Here is a 23862-nt window from a genome sequence, read left to right as displayed (position 1 = left end):
TGCCAACAACTTGAAAAAGAGCTTTTCAAACAAAGCATCTCTCACCATATTCACATAATATGAGGTCCATTTACAAATATCAAGCATTTGCCAATTGACATAACAACTTCAAAGATAATGACAAGAGATAACAAACTTTACCAAAAGCTAAATAGCACAAAATAAACAAAACAAAACAGATATCTAATCAATATGACAGCTTCTTGCACTAAATGGGACAAAGCATATTTATTCCTTAATGCTCAAGCTTAACAGCAAAAAAAGCCACAAGACCCAAAACCTCCAAAGCTTCAACTGTTCCACCAATTTACCATACATAGCCAACTCATCCTTACAAAGATACTTACTTTATATATATATTTATATATCTGACAGTCGCCGGAATCCGTTCGCCGGCGGTCACATGACAGTGCAAGCATTGTCGTTATCTTCGCTGAACATGTCGGAGGAAAGCGGCGCAGAGGGCATTGCAGGAATATAGTGGGTACCAGCTGGAGCCTGGTGGCCGGAGAAAATATAGTTGCTATGGTGCACTGCGGAAGGATAGTAGGCGGCGCCACCATAGCTAGAGGCAGGCTGCGCGGTGCTATAGCTCAAAACGTATGCCGGAGGCTGAGTTGAGTATGCCGGAATATGGTAGGAAAGGACCGGAATTTGACTCTGCGGCTGATTCCCCTGCTTACCTTCGAACACACTGCCACCGCCGCCGCCGGGTGCAGCGTTGGTCTGTGAATTTTTGCCTTTTTTCTTGGAGCCACTGCCAGGAGAGGGTTTTTCGGCTTCATCTCCGGCGGGTTTCTCCGTAGGGGATGCAGTGGCACCAGAGTCGACCTTGCTAGTGGATTTCTTTGTCTCATTTCCACTGTTATTCTGCGGCTCGCCGTCGGATTTGGCGGTTTCAGCAGATGAACTATTTTCCACGTCTGAAGCGGACTGGCTATTATCCCGTTCATCGGACTTCCCAGGAGATGCCGCTGCGCCGCTGCCCTTTTTCTTGTTTTTCTTCCCGCCGCCACCGGCAGGAGCGTTTTGTCCAGCGGGCTTCTTTTCCGGCCAGAGCTCGGCATGCTTCCCCGACTTAACCAGCTTTTTTATCAGTGTATCGGCCTCAACGTTGCCGGTCACCGTGACCTTCTGCTGCTGGGAATCGATCGTCGTCTTGTAAACCCCTGTGAAAAATTCCATGAAATGGCCAAAGGTTTTGGATGATTTCCGAAATGAGATTAAGAAAAAAGCGACTTTGATAAGAAAAAAATTGAAGGAATTGATAGATTGAGAAGAGATGGGAATCAGGGTTTCGAAACTTTACCTTCGATGCCTTGCAAAACCTTCTTCACTTTCTTCTTGCATCCTTCGCAGTGAATCGAAACCTTCAAAGCTAGAGTCTGAAATCACACAAAAACAAAAGAACTTTTTGAAAAGAAAAAAAAAATCATATTTGCAACTGAAAGAGCAGTAAAAAAGAACAAATAATCGAAGAAAGAAGGAGAGAAGGGGAAAAGGAGTCGGAAAGTACCTTGTATTTTAGAGGCTCTGCGGCGGCTTCGCCGGAGGCCATAGGGGAAGAAAGAGAGCAAGAGACAGAGAGTGAGAGAGGCGAAAGGAGCTCGGCAAGAGCTGAGAGTAGAAAATAAAACTAGGGAGGTGGCGGGGAAAGAGCCGAAGATTACTACAGACGATCGGCACACAAAAACCACGTGAGCAGCTTATGGCCGAAGGAAAGTGCTTTGATTTGGTTAAAACGCCGACACAGTGTAATTTATATACCTATTACTTAAAATGTAATTTTTTAAATAAAAAAATTGAGGGCAGTATTAAAAAAAAAAAAAAAATGGCAGTTAAGAAATTCGAGCGAGCATCATTTAAAAGATGTTTTTATCTCTTACCCCTAAGTCAAATAAATAAATATAAAATACATAAGAAATACTCATTACCAAAGTATGGCTTGCCTCACTCTATTGGTCATCACTCTTATCTAAAATCATATAAAATCATACAATGAGTAGAAGTTTTGTAGGTCATTAGAACCTACTATTGTACACAATATCAAAAAAGTTAAGCAATATGAATATACTCATTCAGATCATGCTAGTACAATGTATCTTATCAAATCATGTTAATGATATCATGTTAGTATGCATCTTTGTATGAATTGTGAATCATAGTCATGAAAATCATTAATAATCATTGACTTAGTTCTATCCTAGCATATGTATCAAGAAAAAAAGACTACTTAAAAAATATTATAGGAATTATTTAAGATCACAATTGTAACTCGAGTCTATTAGTTATTTATGCAAGTGAACATAATGGAAATATTATGTTTCATGCTTACCAATATCTAACACTATGCATCTAGCATCATGTTATATATGTATCATGTGTCACTTAATGTACCAGGTTTATTATGTAATTATATTTGTATCAGAGTCATTATGCATCTTGTTCATGTATCATATTAGGTGTCATTTAGCTTATGTATGGCTTATGCATGTCATGTATCTTGCATCTAATCATGTGGGGTAATGTCTTGTATGTATATAATATCATATCTATCATTATACAAGTCAAGACATCCGACTAATCATATGGTATTTTATTTTATCTTGTTATATCATAACATATCATTATGTTAGTTAATTAGCTTTTTATAAGAGTTGTCACTCTTGTCCATTGGTGTATATTGTCATCTTATAACTTCATATATTGTATCTTATATCTTGTATTGAGATTACTCCACAAACCCATAATTTAAAGTTCAACTCGTCAGTCTACCCTCCAATATAGGGTATTTTGCTCCAATCAACTTGAATTAGTCTATAGCTAGCCAACCTTTCTTGTAAGTACACACAACTGATATATTTTATATCTTACTAATTATAATACATGTCATATATATTATGTATCAATTAACATGTAGATCAATTTAATATTGCAATATCATTATGTGTTTTCTGCAAGTGTACTTATATTAGTATGCATGCCATATCATGTTCATTTGAGTTGTGACATATGCATGTTATGTCAACCCTAATCGAATCAATGCAATAGTCCTAATTTATTTACAATGTACCTCTATCATTATCAATTTAATTAAAATACTATACATGCAAAACTATTCAATGAGAATACAAGATGTTCATACCAAAATATGCAAAATAATTATTAATAAAACATATCAAAAGTTACATGGTGAAAGTTGACTATATCAAAAGATAATACATTTTAATTAGATTTATGAGAGATGAAAAACTAATTAAACTCGAAATCATTGACATATAAATAGGATTTGAGGTACCTACCACGATAAAATAACTTTGATAACTAGGAGAACATATGAAATTCTACATAGGCAAACTTTTATATCATCTCCCTCTACCTTCTTCTATCCTCCTTAGCCAAGCAATGAGGAATAGAGGAGGGGAATGGCTTAGGTGTATTTATGAGGGTGTGAGTGGATTGAGATGTCTTAAAAAACTAAATTTTCTAACCTAACGTTGCAACGCTTTAGACCACGGTGCTCCCCTTGCTTATCTTAAACCCGAGAGGCTGGCACTGTAGCACCAAACTCCAGCGCCGCTACACTTTTATGTTAGAACTCAAAATATAGAGAGGATAGTGCATCTATGCTTACAAGCACATCATTACGAGGCTCCCACACATATTTTTATACTTGTAGAAATTTTCTTATGAATCATTAATAGGTTATTAATTAGTTCATCATGCAAAAATTAGGATCATTACAGTTAGCTACAATAAATCAAAAGCATATAGAAAACCTAGAAAATGAATTTGTTTAGTTTTTGCAAAAGGCCATCCTAGAAGAAAATGAACTATCAATTGACATCAGTTCAATCTTGTCATCATAATATAGAAAATGTTTCCAATATAATATCATTAAACATATCTTTCATAGCTCCATAATTCTTCCAACTAGAAATTTTGAGATGATTAGCCCTTTTTATGCCGCAGTAAATTGAAGAACAATTCTAAGTTGAATTCTTATATCTCTTATCATTTCTCTCTTTCCAAACATAATAAATGTAGTAGTAAATTGATAAGTAATACACATAACATAAAGCTGATGAGAGGAAAGAAAGAGCTCAGCACCACAAACTCCAAAATTCAAATGCTCTGAATTTTCAGTAGAATTTTTTTTTTTCTATTTAGCAAGAGTATAATTCTTTGAAGACAAACTTCAAATCAGAGATAAATTGGAACTGACAAGGAAGTTTCGGCTCTAAATATCCCTTTATTTGAACTATGAGAGGCCCCTTTCCTTTGGTTGAATGGCTCTTTGACTTGGAATTTCTGATAACAACCTGCTAGAAAGCTATATTCCTTACAACTTGAACAAATTAAAGTCTTGTTGAAACCTATATTCCTTATTCTTTTTATTTTCTTTGAGATAAGATAACCTCAATTGCTGCATGATTTTTAAGCTTTGAATCTATTCCATATAATATATTCACATTAACAAGCAAATTTCAGCTATATCAAGAGGCATGTCTACTTGTTAAGATAGCTTTTTTTTTGCCATTGCAATTATATTATGAAAATAGTATAGCCTTTAAGAGACAAAAGATGATGAAAATTAGTATCAATTCCTAATTCAAGAAGAGTGGTCCCTAATGGAAGAAGAAGAAGAAGAAGATATTCTCAATAAGTGACCCACAATATGATGCAAACTAGCCCTTGTCAAAATTATAAAGGGAATGAGTCCCACCACATTAATCAATACAATTATCATTATTTCTTTCTTGAATATTCTATCGAAATTATGATCGAATCTCTACAAAATATCATTCTTTCTTGGATATGCTATCATTCGAATATCCCTAGCGAGTCTATCTTATACAAGATCTCCTATCAAATATCTAGCTTTTTTTAATGCAAATCTCGTAATTTAGTCTTTTGACTATGAAGTTCTCGAGAATAGCATCTCATTCGAGATGTCGCTTGAATCATATTTTATTCTTTAACTTCTTAGCTCCTCATGCGAGATTGAGTCAACACATCTAATGGACTAGTAATCTTAGATAAAATGAAATTAATGATGTGACATGGAATATTAACATCATAATCAATACATCTAATGAAGATTAATATTTAAGTGATAACTAACAAATGAAGGTAAAATATATTAGTTTTATAAATAATCAAGATTTAAGTGGTCTTCATTATGTACGTATTAACCTATAATTAAAATTTTGAATAAATAAAGCATCATGACTAAGCTTCCACCTACAGATCCTCTGGTCTGGCTGTATCCCTGTTGTATCAAGAGCAACAATCTTCAGTAGTTAGAGACTTAAATGCATTAATATATAGATAAAAATAATCCATCTTTCCTTTCTACTTAATTTATAGTTCCCACTCTTTCCTTCTTTAATTTCAGGTCCTTCTCAGAACATCTGGTGGCAGCACTTATTGTAACCTGGACCGGAGAGTAGAAGCTTTTTCAGAGGTATCCACACCCATAGAAAGAGAGAGAGAAGCTTTTTCAGATGATTCAGTGGATGATATAATTGATTCCCTCCTCCTCCCCTCATCTAGTGGAGTGAGAGAAGAGAGTAGGTGGTACTATCTCTATCAGGGGTCAGGACCGAATTTATTTCTCTCTTTTTCATTTTTTATGTATTTTTTTTTAAATTTATTATAGACATGCAGATATATATTCATGCTAAATCAGAATACTTTACGGTTTACCTAACTATTTTATAATCTCCTTTATAAGTATCTGTATGAAGATAAATTATTCTATGCGGAGTTTGAACGGGGAATTATTATCTGGACTTTCAATGTACATATATAATGTATGTAGTATATGTCATATTTTTGTACACATACTATATACAGTGTATGTTGTTTCTGTTTGGACTCCACACAGAATAATTTCTCTTTTATGAAGATGAAACTATTCTGTGCGGACACCGGATCATTCAGAGGTGAATCAAAACGCGACACGTTACTTTCTTGCTATGTACCACGGCTGTATGCCCGCTACGTACTGAATGACGTGAAGCATTTTGATTCTCTTCTGAATGATCTGATATACGTACAAAATAATTTTTCATGTATGAAGGGCAGTGCAATGTTTGGTTAAAATAAAGTAATTAAATCAAATCAAGTTTATTTGATTGATTTGACTCTATTGTTAAGAAATATATTCAATTATTAATGATAAATAAGAGCAATAAAGTTTTCTTTTTCTTGGTAATAGTGGTAGTGAGTGTGAGCTTTAATGAGTTCAAACTTCCTGACTCTGAAACTCTAGCTTTTCAATGACCTTAATTCTGTCACCAACCGGAACTATGAGCCAGCCTTATTCATTTTCCTGGTTTTTGCTTTGATATTATATTGAAACATTTTCCTTCAATTTTTTTATAGGAGGAGGTGGAGCTCGAATGGTAAGCTCTGTAACAGTCACCTATCTACTGCATAAAACCTAACGTACTATGATAAAGGCTTTTACAATATTCTTCCTGTGAAATGACATTGCTTATAACATAACCCCTCTCTCTCTCTCTCAAATCAAGTTCTGAGTCAATAATTAATAATTTTAATGATGAGAAATTATTATGTGCAAGTTCAAGAGGCGAATCAAAGTGCACTACGTCATCTAGAACATAGCGGTAAATAGCACTGATATATATCAAAAAATGACATAGCGTACCTTGATTCACTTCTGAACACCGTTTGTTTACTGCATATAATAATTTCTCTTCAATGATAGTTTATTTTATAGCAAGTTCCACAATTTTTTTAATGAAAAATTCTATAATATATTAAGAAAATAATTTCATTACCTCAATGAACTACTTAAAGCAAAACAAAGCGAATGAAATGTTGGAAAATAAACCACTCAATAAAATAAATAAGAAAAGAAAACATAAAAAAATATTAGAATTTAAAGTAGAAAAATCTGAAATTAATCAGGGAAAAAAATTATGGAGTCACATCACACCAAGATATTTACTATAAAACAATTAGAGAAATTGTACATATCTCTTCTCTTACATTTTTTTTCTTCTTATTTCTCTTAATTTCTCTCTTTGTTCAACCCGAAGAATAAGCAAATAAATGCTTTTCAATACACCAAAGCACACAACCCTTCAAAAATAGGAAATAAAAACTACTCATCCTGACTCGCAAAGCACGATGAAGAGGATCTGGAAACCCTCAACAATAGTATACTGAGGTTTGGAAAGTCTCAATACTCCAATCTATCTATGAGTCCACCCTGCACTACCGCAACGCTTTGTTCAACTAGAGACTGCGACGCCGCAGCGCTCAAGAATATTGTATATATAAATACAAATTATAATCATAATTAGTTTATGATTTCTACAATTTAGTAGTTCATTCACAATAATTTTAATGATCAATTCTTAATTATATCTCAAATTGTCAAAAGGGGTTTCAATGGCTGCCCCACCATCAACCATTATTCATTGAAATTTCGATATATTAATTGAATGGTTGAATAGTGTAAATTAAACCACAATGGAGAATGGCCTGATTGGATTGGAGAGAGGATATTTGGGGAGACTAACTTGCTATGTGAGAGTATGAATATTATAATAGAAAAAGAGAGCAAAATAGATAAATTGAGCATCTAATTATGATGGCATGAATCATTTTCTTCTCACTGATGGCTCTATTTATCTTACGAGATATAAAAAAATTATAATAATCAGTACGTAATGTCTATGATCATATTATCATGAAAAGTGATAAAAACTAAGTTGCATTTTTTTGCAAGTTAGAATATATATGACATTAGAGAAAAGGCGTGTTTATTCTCTTAGAATTATCTGGTGATTTTACGCACATAAATTAATAAGATAAGTCGAAAGAAACTTATAGGATTTTTCTTTTTAAGTGGGAACTTAGGAAGGGGAAAACTACAAGGGTAGTCTATTTGAAATGATTTTGCTCATATGCGTCATAGGTTATAAATAATACATTTTCATATAATTAAGGAGTTTGATACAATTTAGTAGACATAAACCGTGGATGATCGTTTCTATAAAACTCATTAGACTTACAAAGTGCCATAATGTCATCATAATCAAGCCATTTCAACCTTATTATATTTCTTTTGTTTATTTATCCCAATTGATTTTGTTAGATTTGTCTCATCAAAGCATTCATTTTGAAGAATTTTTTTTATTTGAATGCTTGCATTAAAATAAACGCTTAATCAGATGAGTTTTCTGATTAAATTTCACACTATTAGTCACAGAGATGCGCCTAAATTTCTACTTTCAAAACAGTTTGCCCTTTGAAGAAGGCAAAACATATATAGCGAAAAATACTGCTTGATTAAATACTTCTCTTCTCTCCACAGTTTCTATTTATTCTGCTCCATGATTTCTACTAGGAAAAAGCTGTGCACTGCTAGTAAGATTAATTAGCTCTGAAATTATTCAGTCTGCTTCATGATTCTAACTACAAGGACAAGATCCTCCTTCATGAAATGAATACTGACCACTCCTGATTCCTGTTGCTGGTCCCCTTTGCACTTTCCCAGTCGCCATTAATTAATACATAGAGTGCAGCAGATAGAGTGGTTGGCTATCTGTTCTTCTTATTAAAGAGATGGAGACCTGGAAGCTCCAATCTCATTCCATTTTGAAGGCAAAGTGGTAGTTTAAATGAGTTGCTAAGCTTTACCTTTTTGTTTATTTATTTGAGCTGAAAAGACATCTATGAAAAATGGGAAAGGCTGGTGTTCTTTATTTCCTAAGAGCCTAGAACTAAGGGGATTAATCATAACTCATAAGCATCTGAGCTGTGAAAGATTTTGCCAAACAGGTCGATGTAGAGGAAAAAAAAGTAGTAGTTTTCTTTTTCATTAGAACAAATGATATACTGATTTCAAGAGATGAAAGTTTAATTTTATATTTCATATTTCCTTTGTAAGGATCCCCAATATTTTATGTATGATAAATTTAGATTTTATTTGGGATGACTTTTTAGTACAAAAAATAAAATTGTTGTGCTAAAAAATTGCTTTAAGAATCATTAGAAAGCCATCCCAAATGAAGCCTAAATCTCTATTAACATATGTTATGTTAGTTTAGGTTGAAGTTTACAAGATAGTCATATGAGAGTATGAACTATGTTATAACTTATGCATTTATGTACATATCATATTGCACAATCAACTCTAAAGTAGCTTTAAGTGCAAGGTGTTGAGTCACCTGACCTCAAAGCCAGGCCTTGCAAAAAGGGACCCTTCATATTGATGATGAAATTCATAGCAAATTTGAATGGCTAATTGCCTATTAAGATATGCACATCCGAGCATTGAAATTATGATCTATTGTACTATGATTTAGGCTTTATTTGGAACAACTTTTTTACTGCTTTCTAAAATTATTTTATGGTACAAACAATTATACAACAATAACAACAACAACATCAAGCTTTTATCCCATTATGTGGGGTCAGATACATGAATACTTTTTCTCTATTGTATCATGTTAAAAGTCAAATTCTCGTCTAAATCTAATAAATAAAGATAATTTTTAATATTTTATAACAAAGTCTTTTTAGGTCTACCTCTACTTTCTTAACATAAGTAAAATCTAATACTTCTACTTTTCTAATCGGGTCATCGGAAGGCCACCGTTTTATGTGTCTAAACCATATAAGGTGACTCTCTCTAATCTTATCTTCCACTAGCGCTACTTCAACCTTTTCACGTATATGCTCATTTCGTATCTTATCTCTACGGGTAAAGTCACTCATCCACCTAAGCATTCTCATCTCTGCAACACTTAACTTAATTATTATTTTGCTTCTCTTTTAATGGCCAACATTCGACGCCATAAAGCATTGCAGATCTCACCATCTTATAGAATTTTTCTTAAAGTTTGTGAGGGACTTGTCTATCACACAGCAAGCCCGATGCATTCCTCCACTTCACCATCTTATATAATTTTTCTTAAAGTTTGTGAGGGACTTGTCTACCACACAGCAAGCCCGATGCATTCCTCCACTTCAACTATCCAACTTGAATTATTCTAATTATATTCCCATCTATTTCACCTTCACTTGAACAAATAGATCTAAGATATCTAAAATATGTACTCTTATTAATAACTTGATCGCCCAAAATCACAATCCTTCACTAGGTTCATTACTGCTAAAATTACATTACATATATTCAATTTTAGATCTACTCAAGCAAAAACATTCAGACGCTAAGGTTGACCTCCATAATTTAAGTTTACCTTCAACTCCCTCTCTAGTCTTATGAACAAGAAGACTATCATCAGCAAAAAGCATACACCAAGATACATTCGCTTGCGAATGTCTAGTGAGAACATCCAAACTTATTTAGAAAATAATAAGTAAGTTGTCCAAAACGAAACATTAATCTTTATTTGATGCCATTAGATCCGTACATTACAAAAAAGTTGTGTTACAATAAAAAGAATGAAAATTTAACCATGCCAATAATTGTATTTAGAAGCAATTTATTTAATTGGATATTATATGTGAATATAATACTATTTTTAAATATTACTTTCATAAGAAAAATGATTTTGCAAAAAGTAATTCCATCATTAAATATGGATTAAGTAGCTAAATTTGATTTTTTTTCTCTAATTATCATTTATCATTATTATTGAAGATATCAAAAATAATTTAATAAAACGCTAAATCTCTTTCCAAAAAAAAAAGAGAGTTTATTTTAAAGGTTAACATTGTAATTTTCATGGCTCTTTTAACATCATAATTAAATTAGGCAAACTCCTGCTTGTTTCCTTTAATTAAAAGTATTCTAAAGCACCATTATGCTTTTGGCAGCTAATCAAAATGCCTCTTTATCTACTTTGAAATTAATTAATTGAGAATGAAAATATATTTCATTCTTCTCAATCTACAACTAATTAACATCACTTGCAAACAAATAAAATAAAATAAATAAAATAATAAATAAATTTATAAATAAAAATTAGTGGTGTAGGTGAGTCAAACTAGTCGCAAGTTGGCTCAAACTCAAGCTCGAGCCAGCTGAAGTCTAAATGCGTCCGGAGACAAATCCAGGTGTACCACATCACCCGCTGCCCACACTGCACAGAATAATATATCCCAGTAGTATATATTAAAATTTTTATTTGAATTATCATTATGAGTATTTTGAGTTTTGACTGAAATAATCTCCCCAATAAAGCAACCGCAAAGCAGAGTGTGAACTCATTGGGCACTCTTTAGCTGACACAAACATTATCATATAAAAAATATAGCAATTATTTGGTCTCAATGGGACACCAAATTCAACAATCACTTTAGGATGAAAGCCCCCATTTATGATTTTCAAATGGAATGTTAGGTTGTGATATATACATAAATATATATTAAAGTCAGCAATATATTTCAGATAATTTTGTAAGAGGGATATTCAAATAATTATAAATTTTCATTTATATAAATATTTATCTGAAATTTAAAAAATAAAAAAAAAAATTGAAAAATCAAATCAAAGTCTAAAATTTTCTTAATAAACTCATAATTAATCAAAATTTCATTTCATTTTTTTCTTGCATACTTTTCATTAATCTATATTAAATAATAAATATTAGAGGCATCATTACAATAAAGTTGAATCAATATACAAAGAGCACCCTCTAAAAAATATAGTAGAATTTTAAAATTATTATATTTATTTTATGACGAATATAATATAAAAAAGTATTTATATACTATACTTATTTTAAAATTTAAATAAAATATAATAAAAATTAAAATTCATTCTAATTAAATATTATTGTAATATAATAATTTAATTTTTTTTCTAAATTAGTGGATTTTGTTGTCTACTTTTCCCTTTGTGCACTCTTGATTTGAACATTGATTTTGTAGCTTGCTTAAATAATCTGAATATTGATGACTTAATGGGAGGAGCACTTTGAGAAGGTATTGCATAAGCCCATATTCTTCATCATATATATTTTATAATGTCCTATTAAAAGTGGCATTCCATTTAAAATTATATTTCACATACAATATTATTATGTACTTTATATCTATACATCTTTAACTTTAGGGATTATTATCATATAAGTTCCTATCATTTCAACTTTCTATATGATGATTATTATTAACTCAAAATGCAATGCAAGACATATTAAAGTATGTAAATAAACAAATAATAGAGAAATCAAATAGGCTTATTGTCCAATTTAATTGAAATTTGTTTGAATGTGTGTTTTGAAAAAATAATTGTAAATGAAATGTATGGATTTTTATTTTAATATTTTATTACTAACACTTGTATATTTCATTTCTATCATCTATATTTTAATATAAAAATAAATTATATATATGTAATATTTAAATTTTAGATGTAAAATTCATAAATAGAATGATATATATTGATTCGTGTGTAAATCCCCCTTACAATTATCAGGTCAGATATTTTCTAGTGCTTAATAAATCTAACTTTGCAAAATTTTGTACGCTCTACTCAATTAATTTCGCCGAAGCCAACCAGTAAAGAAAGTATTTCTACGCCGGCGGTCCGGCCGGCGGTCTCTGGCGATGTCAATCCCGGCGGACGGCGTTACGTGGTATGCAGCTCGAGGATTTTCTTCCATATGGTAGAATTCCAAACCCTAGGCTTCCTATCGGGGACAGCCTGTCTAGCTTTTCGGCCGCGAACCCTAGCTTTTAACTGCTTTCCCTCGTTTCAAGTTTCTGCTAGAAAGATCTCCAACATCGCACCTTTCTCTGTAATCAGAGATCTTACAAGAAACAGAAGCTCTTCCGACCAAGTCGTTACTTCATCAGATCTGTTCGCAAGACTATCCCTCATTCTGGAGAAGCTATCAAGTCATCGATTTTCTTATTCTTCTCTTGATGTTGGCTGCAAACCTATCCAGCAGAGCCCCATTGCTTATAACAAGTTGATGAAGGCCTTCACGCAGGTGGGGAAGCTCGACGAGGTCCTCAGATTAGCTCGTGAGATGAAAGAATCAAACTGCAATCCAAATGTTTACTGCTACAATACTGTTATGAACGCCCTAGTGGAGGCAAACCAACCTGCTGAAGCTGAAGGTTTGTTCAAGGAGATGATTTCTGATGGCATGGCCCCAAATGTCTCTTCTTACAACATTTTGGTTAAGTTATACTCTTTCTGTTTGAAGGATTTCGATGCCGGCTATAAGGTTATTGCAATGATGACGGAGAATGAATGTTCTCCTGATTTGACCACTCATTCCACTTTAATCTCTGGGTTTTGTAGAGCTGGAAGAGTTGAGGAGGCTAGGGCTCATTTGTATTGGATGTTGAAGGAAAAATGTCCTGTTGATGCTTATACTTACACACCCATAGTGCAGGGCTATTGTTCTAATGGAAGGATGGAGGAAGCTAAAGAGTTGATAGATGATATGGAGAGTCTTGGATATATCCCAAATTCTGTGACCTACAATGTACTTGTTGGAGCACTAAGCAAAGCTGGGAGCTTTGAAGAGGTAGAAAAGGTTCTAAGAGAAAGTTCCTCAAAGTGTTGGAAACCTGATGAAATCACTTTTAATACATATATGGATGGTCTTTGTAAACATGGCAGAGTTAAAATTGCATATGAGAAGTTGGGGGTGATGGTGGACAAAGGTATCCTTCCAAGCAAAGTGACTTTGAATATACTTATAGATTGTCTCTGCCATGAGAGGAGGTTTTCAGAAGCTTTATCCTTGTTGGACAGGAGCTCTGAATTGGAATGGTATCCTGGCATTGTTGGCTACAATACTGTGTTGAGCAGGCTATGTAAGAATGGAAGATGGTCAAATGTTCTGAAGCTTTTTGTTGACATTCTAAAGAAAGGGATATTACACAATACTAAGACTCTTAATATTGTTATTGACAGCCTTTGCAGGGTTGGTAAAGTGCATCAAGCAAAATGTTTTGCTGATAACAGAGGGTTTGTTGCTGATATTTCGACATACAATACGTTTATACATTGGCTGTTTCAAATGGGAAAGTTGAATGAAGCTTTCCAAATGTTTTATAGTATGCAATTGGAGAAGATCACTCCAGATTTGATAACACACACTATTATGGTTCATGGTCTTTGCAAAGGGAAGAAATTTTTGGAGGCAACTGATTATTTTCTCAAATCTCTTAAAGATGAATTTGCTTTAGATGTTTATGTTTGTTTGATTAGTAAGCTGTTATATCATGAGAGATATAAGGAAATTCTTTATCTGTTTGATGGAATGGTTAGAGAAAATCATTTTTTAACTTGTATTGTATTTAATTCAACAATCAGCACATTTTGTAGAAAAGGATTTTGTCATCACACAAAGATATCTTTCGTCTATCTTGTTCTGGAGAAAATGCTTTATCTTTCTATAAGAAAGAAATTTTGAAGGCAATGAATTTTAGTGAATTATTCTTATACTGAAGTCTGATCGTATGAGTGAATAGCAGGTAATTTATTTCTTTCTACTTTGCAGCAATGTAGTTCTGCAGTGCATAGTACATCTCATCACATTTATATTGCTCAAGTATCTTAGAACCTAAAAATGACCCCCCTTAGGCTTTGTACTATATGTTGCATAGGGCTTCCAACCTATTGTTCGACTTCTATTTGCTCTTCTAGTTTAGTGTGCCAAACATGGGCATTCATGAATCATGACTGAACCATGTAAACACATTTAATAGAACATAAAATTCTTTTAGTCAAAGCTATTGGGGTATATTCTCTTGATTTATGTTTCAGTCTTGTGCCAATTGAACTTGAAGTTGCATTCATGTCATGAACATACAGTTTAGAGAGTGATTTCTAACTGACCATAGGATTGAGACTTAGGATTCATTTGATACAACTTTTTTGTTACTTTCTTAAGCATCTTTTTAGTACAAAAATTTTTAAAATTTCTTGAATTAGAAAATTTTATATTAGAAAGTCATATTAGGAAGTAGTACGAAAGTTGTCCCAAACGTTTCATTTAGGATGATTTTTTTATTGTTTCTTAAAGCAGCTTTTTAATAAAAAAAATTAATATTTTTTTATTAAAAAGCCGCTTTAAGAAACGATAAGAAAACTAAACTGACATTCTAAATATATGCTGGATTATGGGACTTAAAAGACTAGGACTTCCATCTCAATGGAGAAGGTTGGATATGTGAGACGTGCTACTCTGAACTTAGAGAGGCCCAATACTAGGAGCTTAGTAGCCCAATTCGAGTGTATGAGAGGCTTTTGACTTTTTATTGCCCTGGTTGAATTTTATGGTTGGATTTATAATAATTGACTTTTGTGTTGGCCTTATTACATTGACAACACTTGTGATTTTATGATAGCCCGAATGTATTGATGATATTTACAACCTTAGCTTTTGGGAAGCCTAATGTTTGACCTTTAAGATCTTAATTTGTATTTGATATTTATGATTAATCTTTGATTTAAGTTATATGACATACAACTCCCTTTTTTATTTGCCCATAAAGTCGGAGCTTAATATCTTAATTTTAAGAATGTCTAAGTATTGTACTTAGAAACACAAATATTGGATTTGTCTTAATGATAGGTCTTATAATCTCATCTCATATGAATTTAATTGGCCAAAATTTATTTTATTATTTTAGGTGTGTAAACTAACTAAAAAGTATTCTTTACATGCATTGTATTTTTATATTCGAGTATGATATATTGAACCTAGTTATTATTAAGTACTAAAGCTTAGGATTTTCTTCCATTAATGATGGTTAGAGAGTTCTCAAAATTTTTCTTCATCATCTCGTTGTATGCTAAAGGAACTTGAACGTCAAAACTTGTTATCTGCTTTGATTAAATGGTGTCCTCTTTTCAAGGAAACAAGCTCCCTTCCCTTTCTAATTCTCTTGGATAAGGCCAGTTACAGGCTAAAAATAACTTATAGCCTCCATTAATGGCGATACTGAAGGAATCCAACTGAGAAGTGCATTGGTTAGACAAATGGTAGATGTGATCAGGTTTCATTTTGATCGTTAACAAAGATTCAAAATTTATAAGCTTACAAATTTAAATGTGTATGAATATGCTTTGAGGTAAGTATTGTACACATAATTAATCAAAATTTATGTTAAACTCATCTTAAAATAAATTTAATGATGTCAAAAAGCATCATAAATAAATTTTGATCAATATATTCTAACCTTTTTTCTTTTTTTTTTTTGAGCTACCATTGAATTTGAAACAAGTCTCCTTCAAGCAATATTGGAATATCAATAAAATTTTCACAATGTTTAAGATCACTGAACTTCTACAAGCAAGCAAAATAAAATCCAAATAACATGTTATTTCTCATCAGGAATACATCAAACAGGTCCATAATATAAGTTTTTTGCACAAATGTGAGGGCCTCAATCCTGTTCATAATAAATAATATAAGGACTTTTTTTTTTTTAAATTTTTCTGTCTGCAGTAGCTTGTTAAACAAATGAATAAACGGCCCTTGGCTCCATTTTTCCACTTGATTTTAAGTTGCCGAATACATTAAGGCTTAGTTTGGGACAGCTTTGTTACTGTTCTTAAAACAAATTTTTAGTATAAAAAATTTGTACTAAAAAGCTGTTTTAAGCAGCAGTAAAAAAAACGAAGCCTAAAAGAAAATTTTCAAAATTTCACATAATTCAAGCGGTTATAAAAGAGCATTAAAATATGAGAATAAAAAGCAAAACATCAAGTTTCATTTTCTCAACATTTGATACTTGGCCTAATGCAAAGCTTGTGTGGATGAATAGAAAATTGTCAAAAAGAAACAGCTGCTCAAATTATACACTTGGTCACTTCCACCTAATAAGTGTGAGATGATTTGTACATGCCTAATGCCTCAACATAAAACCTATTTTCTTATAACAATGATTGAATGATTTGTACACAAACCATTCAAAAGACATTATCAATTTAAATTTGACAAATTGGTTTATTCTAAGGCTATTTTTTTGTTCCGTTAATTTGAAAGAAGCCAACATGACAGTTACCAGAGCAACTTACCAGATCAAAGAGGATATAAAATTGAGAAGAGCAGAGATTTAATAGCTCCTCTTGAGCCTCCTTGCAACTTCAAAATCCGAGAGAACCTCCGATGAGGAAGCAGATCAAAGAAGCCACCTTCGGCAATGGTAAGTTCCTATCATTCTCCATGACTAATTTCCTGGAATGATTTAGAGCATTCTAAGCAACTCCTGAGCCTCATTTCTCTAATTTTTAATCTGTGGCTCTGCAAACAAGCTTGCATGATAGGTAACTTCAGGGACTATGAGATTAGGATCTATAAAACCAATAATGGGAGCTGTAGCAGTGAAGACGGCAGTTGCAGGCAGCGGGGCTTCAGCTTTCCGACGAGGCAGGCGAGATCTTGATCGCATGCCACGCAGCCGAGTTCTCTTTATGTCCTTTCCTGTTCGTCCAATGCTTAAAAATCCGCTAGCAAGGGCTTCAAGGGCCTTTGCAGTTGGTGGCCTATTCCGAGTACCATGCCTTCGGCCATTACGAGATGGTTCCTCATCAGCACTGCTGTTTTGATTCCAAGGTACCTGAGAACCATCAAAATACTGTTGCTTGGCAGCATTCTGGTAGAGGGGCTCCATATCAAAGTCTAGCGGAAACTGAGGCTGGTTTAAATCAAAGAGAGCTCGTTGAGGCTTTTCTAGGTAAAATCTATCTTCAAATGATGAGCCCAAAGATGTCGTAGATGATGCTTTCTCTGAAGTTTCCACTGCTTTCATGTCAGAATCGGTCTTCTCTGCAAATAGTAACTTATGGTACCCATTTCTCATTGCTTGCTTGCAAGCACTTAGTCTTTGTCGCTTCAATATTGGTGCTAAACAAGTAGACTGGTCCTGTTGAATCCTCTTGTTTGGTTGTATATTCTCCCCTTCCAGATTTGAATCGTTAGTTAAATTTTCAGGTTGGTTGAGTTGGATACTAGTTGGAATACATGCTTCTTCTGAGGAAACCTTGACATTTGATGAAGTATCAGTGGAGTTTTCCAAGGAGCTGTCACTATTAGTTTCTTCCATATCATTGTGGCCAGCTACTTCGATAGGTAAGCTGCGCAGCTCCCGCAGCTTAAATGAACCAGCTGCAACATCAACCAAACTAGTGTCTACCACAGTAAATTTCATGAGTTCAGCATTGCAGTTGGCAAATCTTGGGCGGAGATAGGAAGGGTGCCGGTGATTAGAGACTGAAGTCAGGCTTTCATCTTTGGCAATGCCATTTTCTTCTGCTCCTTCAGTTTTTAGCTCAAGGAGTTGGGGATCAGATGCTACTTTACTCAAAACATCAGTCACAGAATCAAAATACTGATCACCTTTCACTAGCTTCCTCGAGAATTTTCGTATGTCGGGGATCAGAAATACAAGGGTGTTTTTGGAACAAAAATTCCTGGGACGTTCAGAATGCCAACCTCTAGCAAGAAGCCGAGGCCACACTGCTTCCCAGAATAGATCATTTGATTTTGCCTTACTAAGTCTGAAATCTCCAGTTAGAAATTTGACAATGTCAGTCAATGCAAGGGAGGAGCAGGCCTTGCCAGTGGGTATCTCAGTGCGGGAATGAATTGCTTGATTAGTTTTGTTGGGATCCAATATGAAGCCTGTAAGGTCTTGCTTGCCCTTACCAATGGCAACAGCTTCTATCAGAGCACTAATGCCAACTGTGGCCTTTAGAGAGAAAACAAGTTCCTCCAATGATGACCTTCCCTCATGGAAGGCCTTAGTGGCCTGAAAAAATGGTTAATATGGGAGATTTTAAATTAATTATTGAAGTCACAAGTTGAGTTGAATGAATAATCATATGAGATGCATATAAAAATGCAACATTAGTTTGAATATTCTTAAAATATTTTGAAACAAACACAGACTGGATTTGCCAGTTTATTTTTAAAAGCAACAGTCAGAACTACAGTTGACAGATTTCATCTCTAAGCTATAAAATAAAAACAGAAGATTCACTTAAGCTTGCGGGCAGGCCATGATTAGGACATTAGATGAAAATCTGAACTTCAACGAAAAAAACAATGTATCCATAAAAAGAGAACAGCAGAAAACTAGAAGCACTGGTTAAAATGGCAATCACAAGAATGTCAAGACTTCCAAGCAATCGCTTCAATCATAACAAAAAATTAACAATCAGGCCAAATAATACTTGAAAGACAAATGAAGAGAAAGGTATAATTGGAGTAGTACGTAAATGAGAATCAAAGAAAGATTTCGTGCAAAACTCTGTTACATATGGAAACAATAATATCAAAGACTTTCCGAGGAATAACTTTGATCTTGGGATACAAAACACAACATCAACAGACTAAAGAATGCAAGATAGAGGATACTACAATCGGTAAATAGGAAAAGGAGAAAAATAGAAGGATGAAAAAGAAAAGAGGAATGCAGAGAGAAGTGAAATCAAAGAAAGTTTGATGTCTCTGCAGGATTAAATTAGTAAAACATAAAGAAGACAAAATACACATATACTCCCAAAATTGGAAGCCCATACTTGACAAGGGAACATACCATAACAAAGTATTTGTTGGGCTAACTAAAATCTGCAGTGTGGTACTATTGTATTAGTTTGTTAACTTGCTTGCATTTCAATAACAATTCTATTGATGGTTTATGTTCAAACTTAATAGCAACTAGATATCACCCAAATCAAGCAAGCATTTAGATATCACGACATCTCACTATTGTGCACTCATTTTGAAATTCTCATTTTTCTGTCACTTTGCTGCTATCTTTGCCTGCACCAGCATGTTGCATTGTCATCACCTGCATCTCACAATGTTATGGTCGGTCACTTGCAGTCGTTAATAATGAGGAGGTCAAAGACAACGAATAAAAAGTAGTGTGGTGAATAGAATAACCTAAGGGTGAAAAACCTGTTTCATTAAAGCCAGCATTGAAGGAGAAGGGAGAATCAAACTGGTGGCAATGCAAGGTAGTATCGGCATGAGTATCTTCTTTGACATCTCATGAAGTTGAGGAGACTTCAAAGGTTGTGACAGGTATGATTAGAAATTCTGATAGGCCTACTAGAGTAATTTTTATTATTAGCAATTTGATAGAAAAACAGCCAATATCCCCACACGATGGCGTCAGATTTAGTTCAACATGGGCAATTTATAAAATTCAACGAGATGTACAAAAATAAAATGATGATTACTGATGTGAAACCAACCAAGAATTGCAAGAAATTAATAAAAGCATTACGAAGCTCGCAACTTTAAGTTTAATAAGTCGTAAGGCATGATTAAAAGGATTCTTAGTTAGTAGATTTGCCTTGGCATGCAGTTGCAAAACTAAGAGATAAGGACACGATGAGACAATTCAAAATTTATCACAATAATTCTAAATATGCTGTATTTAAAATCCAAAGTTTAATATCTAGAGAGTTCAAAATTTATCATTCTCACTCACACTCAGTCTAGGGTTTTAGCAGAGAGAAGCTTTCAACACACTAAACGATGCCGCTAGGATGGTGGCGACACCAAAGGCTTTAATCCAAGAGAAGGCCGTCGGCAGTGGAGGAGTGGATCTCCCGATGAGACACCAAGGTACCTTTGGTTGTTGAAGCTCGATTGTCTCCGCTAAGCAGTAGAGAATGCGGTTGACATAGTCTTCCACCGAGTCGTCATACTCCCAGTCCAGTTCGTAGAAAGGAGAGCGGATAATGTCGATTTCCCCTTGGAAGTTGTAGGCGAAGCCGTGGTCGATCTCAGGATCAATCATACACCAACGATGAGAATAAGGGAGGAGTTTGTCTTCTTCTCTTGGCTTCAAGTGTCACGAGCGGGCCAAGGTTTCCAAGGGTGAGGTGGTAAGAGGAGAGGGACGACTTGATGATGGGGATTCTCGGTTAGGTTAAAATTGGGAGAGGGGATTAGTTTCAGATTTAATTAAATTTGGTAGGGAATACAAGTGGAAGTTTGAATTCAAATTCAAATGAGAGCTAGGGCCTCATTAGGAAAAACCATGGCGATGCCCATTAATGGAGCCGGCGGCTTCATGAGGGGAGAGGGGTTAGGGAGAGATTTTGGGAGTTTCCAAATAGATCTTTGTAGACTAGGAAAGTAAATAAGAAATCCAATTTAACTTATTTTTAAATTGGAATCATGACTAAAACGTTCCTTATTTGAATTTTTTAAATAAGAATTGTATTTGAATTTCAAATGACTTAAATCTCTCCCTTAATGGCTCGAGTTAATTTAGGAAGTGAGTTATGATGATTGAAATCATCATAATTGAATGGGAGCAAGAGGGGAAGCCGGCGGCAAATGGGAAGGGGCGGCTAGGTGTCGGGTTAAGGAAATTATTTGAAATTCGAATTTGAATTTCAAATGACTTAAAGCTCTCCCTTAATTGCTTTAGTTAATTTAGGAAGGGAGTTATGATGATTGAAATCATCATAATTGAATGGTAGCAAGAGGGGAGGCCCGTGAGATAACCTCATTAAAATTATATATATATATAAGTTTTATTTTTTTATTTAACGAATTTTTTTTTAACAATCAAACAAATATGTTTATGAATGTGGGTGGAGAAGATGACCGGCGGTTGAAGAACTAGGAGGAGTTGGCAGGTGGGCCGGGGAAGAGAGGAAAAAAAAACTTAAACCACGAGCCGCGGACTCTTCCAACAACAGGTGGGTATTGTGCTTGCTCTCACCTCGAGCTCTCTTTCCATTCTCTCTAGTGCTCACACAAGAAGAAGAAAACACAGGAATTTTCATTAATCATTTATCATGCCATACAATGCAATAGGCCTCCTATAAATAGGCCCAAATGAAAGAAAAATCGAAAAGACTAAAGTGCCCTCGGGCTACAACATAGACTCAATTCCCCATAGAGGTAAAATGGGAAAACTCAAATGCAACATAATACATAGAATAAAAAATACATAAAAAATACAAACTCTGAATCTTAACCATCGATCTACGATTCCCCGACGATACACATGCCTGAATCCCTAGTAGATGTCCTCATCAATTACTCTAATATTCAAAAAAACATTTTTACATTTGATGGAATGCAAGATCATATTAGCTTTTTAAATCAATTAAGTGGCTTGAAAATATTATTTTACTAGTATAATATGCAGGATTTAAAACTTATCCAATTTGCAAAAATGAAATAAGTAAGATCAAATAAAAGTTTAAAAGGAAAGTGCAAGTAATATTTAACTTTTCAACCGTCAACTTATTACTACTTGGACTAAATATGCTCAAACAAAAACATTGAAACACAATATCATAAGCAATTGAATAAACAAGTCGAGAACATTATACGATAGACGGATAGAACAAAAGTATGACTTAGTGCTTTAATAGGTTCGAAGAGTTAGGTTATAAGTGCTTTTTACTAAAAGCATCAGAGATTACCATGTTTATAATCACTAATAGACTTAGATCAAATATTAATCATGGTATGAAAATTTATTTTCCTAAAATTTTTTAATAAGTTTACAAAAGTGATACAAACATAAGTGGTACAAACATTAAATTCCCCCCCCCCCAACCCACACACACACTTAGAAGCTATGCATCATTGTCATTTCAAAAAATTGATGCATTCATAATTTCTGTATTTTTATTTATTGAGAATATTGATCATTAGTTTTGCCCATGAATATTGATCCTAGCTCATTATTCCAAAAAGGTATGCTTTAATTCAAGGATTCAATTTGGAGTGAACTTGCCTCTTCTCCTCCCCTTTGTCTTCTCGTTTTCCTGTGCTGGCTGTTTTCCCGTGCCTTGCCCCTTTGGTTCCCGTGGCTGGCTGCTTGGTTCCCGTGGCTTCTCTTCTCTGTTTTGTTGTACCGTATGGGGGCTGATTTGTTGTGACTGTTGACCTTTCATTTCACTAAATCTAATTGGTTTAGTTAGAGGTGCTATGGTCGTTTAGTTCCCCTCTCTTGCCAATATAAAGAAGAGGTTTTATGAAGGAGAAGGTTGTTGAATTTTGTTGAGCTTAGTCTCTAAAAACCAGAGGGTTTTCTCTTGGAAAAGATTGAGAGCTTTGTCCACTTCTTCTTCTTCTCTATTTCGTCTGGCTTCTTACCTCTTTCTTCTCTCCGCAAGTTCCACTCCATTTGTATCCTTCTTCTTGAGCTTTGGAAGTATTTGTTGGCTGATTTGGAAGCATTTGCCGGAAGAGTTTGGTTGGACATTTGGACCTTCTTGCTGTGGTGGACCATCAGTTTGCTAGCCCTAAGCACATACTATACTTAACCTATATTTCGATGCACGTGAGGAAACCGTTCTGTCAGTTGTTCTGAGGATAGCGACTTTTTAATTTTCTTTTGTTTCTTTTGATCTCACTTCTCGTTTTATCCGTCGGTTTTTGTGTTTTAGATGATTGCTACTATTTGAATCGAGTTTGGTTATAGTTTTGCCCATCATTCTCCTTATCTGGCTTTTCTATCTAGTTTGTCTACATCAAGTTAGGTATCAGAGCAAGTTCTTATCCTTGGTTGGTGTATTTTTGTTGGCTTCTTGTCCTTGTTTGATGGGACTTTTTCTAATTTCTAAGATGACTAATAATCTGGGGGATTAGCAAAATCTAGTGCAACAACTAAATAATTTGCAACAACAAATCAATACTATGGCTGAAACAATTGAAAATCTGAATTAATAATGCTAATCCTAATGTGCAAAATTCTGAAAGTGAAGAGGAGGTTCCTAGAAATCAAATTAGGCAACAAAGAAATTGGGATCATGGAATTAAAATAGATGTTCCCAACTTTGAGGGAAAACTTCAACCCGATCAATTCCTTGAGTGGATAGAAAAAATGAATCAGTTTTTTGAGTGGAAGAAAATACTTGACAATAGGAAGGTTCGCTTTGCTAGCCTAAAAATTAGA

At 34.0% G+C, this 23862-nt stretch overlaps 3 protein-coding genes across 4 annotated transcripts in view; 1 reads left to right on the top strand and 2 right to left on the bottom strand.

The window, feature by feature from the left end:
• Nucleotides 1-115: 115 nt before the first annotated feature.
• LOC110100833 (heavy metal-associated isoprenylated plant protein 36) lies at nucleotides 116-1731 on the bottom strand. Its single transcript, XM_020828521.2, has 3 exons — nucleotides 1517-1731; nucleotides 1310-1385; nucleotides 116-1169 (listed from the first exon to the last, which is right to left on the bottom strand). The coding sequence occupies exons 1-3, from the start codon at nucleotides 1556-1558 to the stop codon at nucleotides 400-402; spliced, it is 888 nt and encodes a 295-aa protein (XP_020684180.1). The 5' UTR covers nucleotides 1559-1731; the 3' UTR covers nucleotides 116-399.
• Nucleotides 1732-12438: 10707 nt separating this feature from the next.
• Nucleotides 12439-15516, top strand: LOC110100845 (pentatricopeptide repeat-containing protein At1g62720-like). Its single transcript, XM_028699384.1, has 2 exons — nucleotides 12439-14371; nucleotides 15429-15516. The coding sequence occupies exons 1-2, from the start codon at nucleotides 12615-12617 to the stop codon at nucleotides 15514-15516; spliced, it is 1845 nt and encodes a 614-aa protein (XP_028555217.1). The 5' UTR covers nucleotides 12439-12614.
• Nucleotides 15517-16645: 1129 nt separating this feature from the next.
• LOC110100839 overlaps nucleotides 16646-23862 on the bottom strand; it is a 31135-nt gene continuing 23918 nt past the window's right edge. For both annotated transcript variants that reach the window (XM_028699396.1, XM_028699397.1), the window contains exon 4: nucleotides 16646-18729. In XM_028699396.1, the coding sequence (XP_028555229.1) occupies nucleotides 17203-18729 (1527 nt within the window). In that variant the 3' untranslated portion in view covers nucleotides 16646-17202. The remainder of the gene's footprint in view (nucleotides 18730-23862) is intronic.

This window comes from Dendrobium catenatum, unplaced genomic scaffold (assembly GCF_001605985.2).
Source record: "Dendrobium catenatum unplaced genomic scaffold, ASM160598v2 fragScaff_scaffold_1271, whole genome shotgun sequence".
Classification (NCBI taxonomy): Eukaryota; Viridiplantae; Streptophyta; class Magnoliopsida; order Asparagales; family Orchidaceae; genus Dendrobium; species Dendrobium catenatum.
The sequence above is the reverse complement of the archived record's forward strand: the minus strand, read 5'-3'. Positions and strand labels throughout refer to the sequence as shown.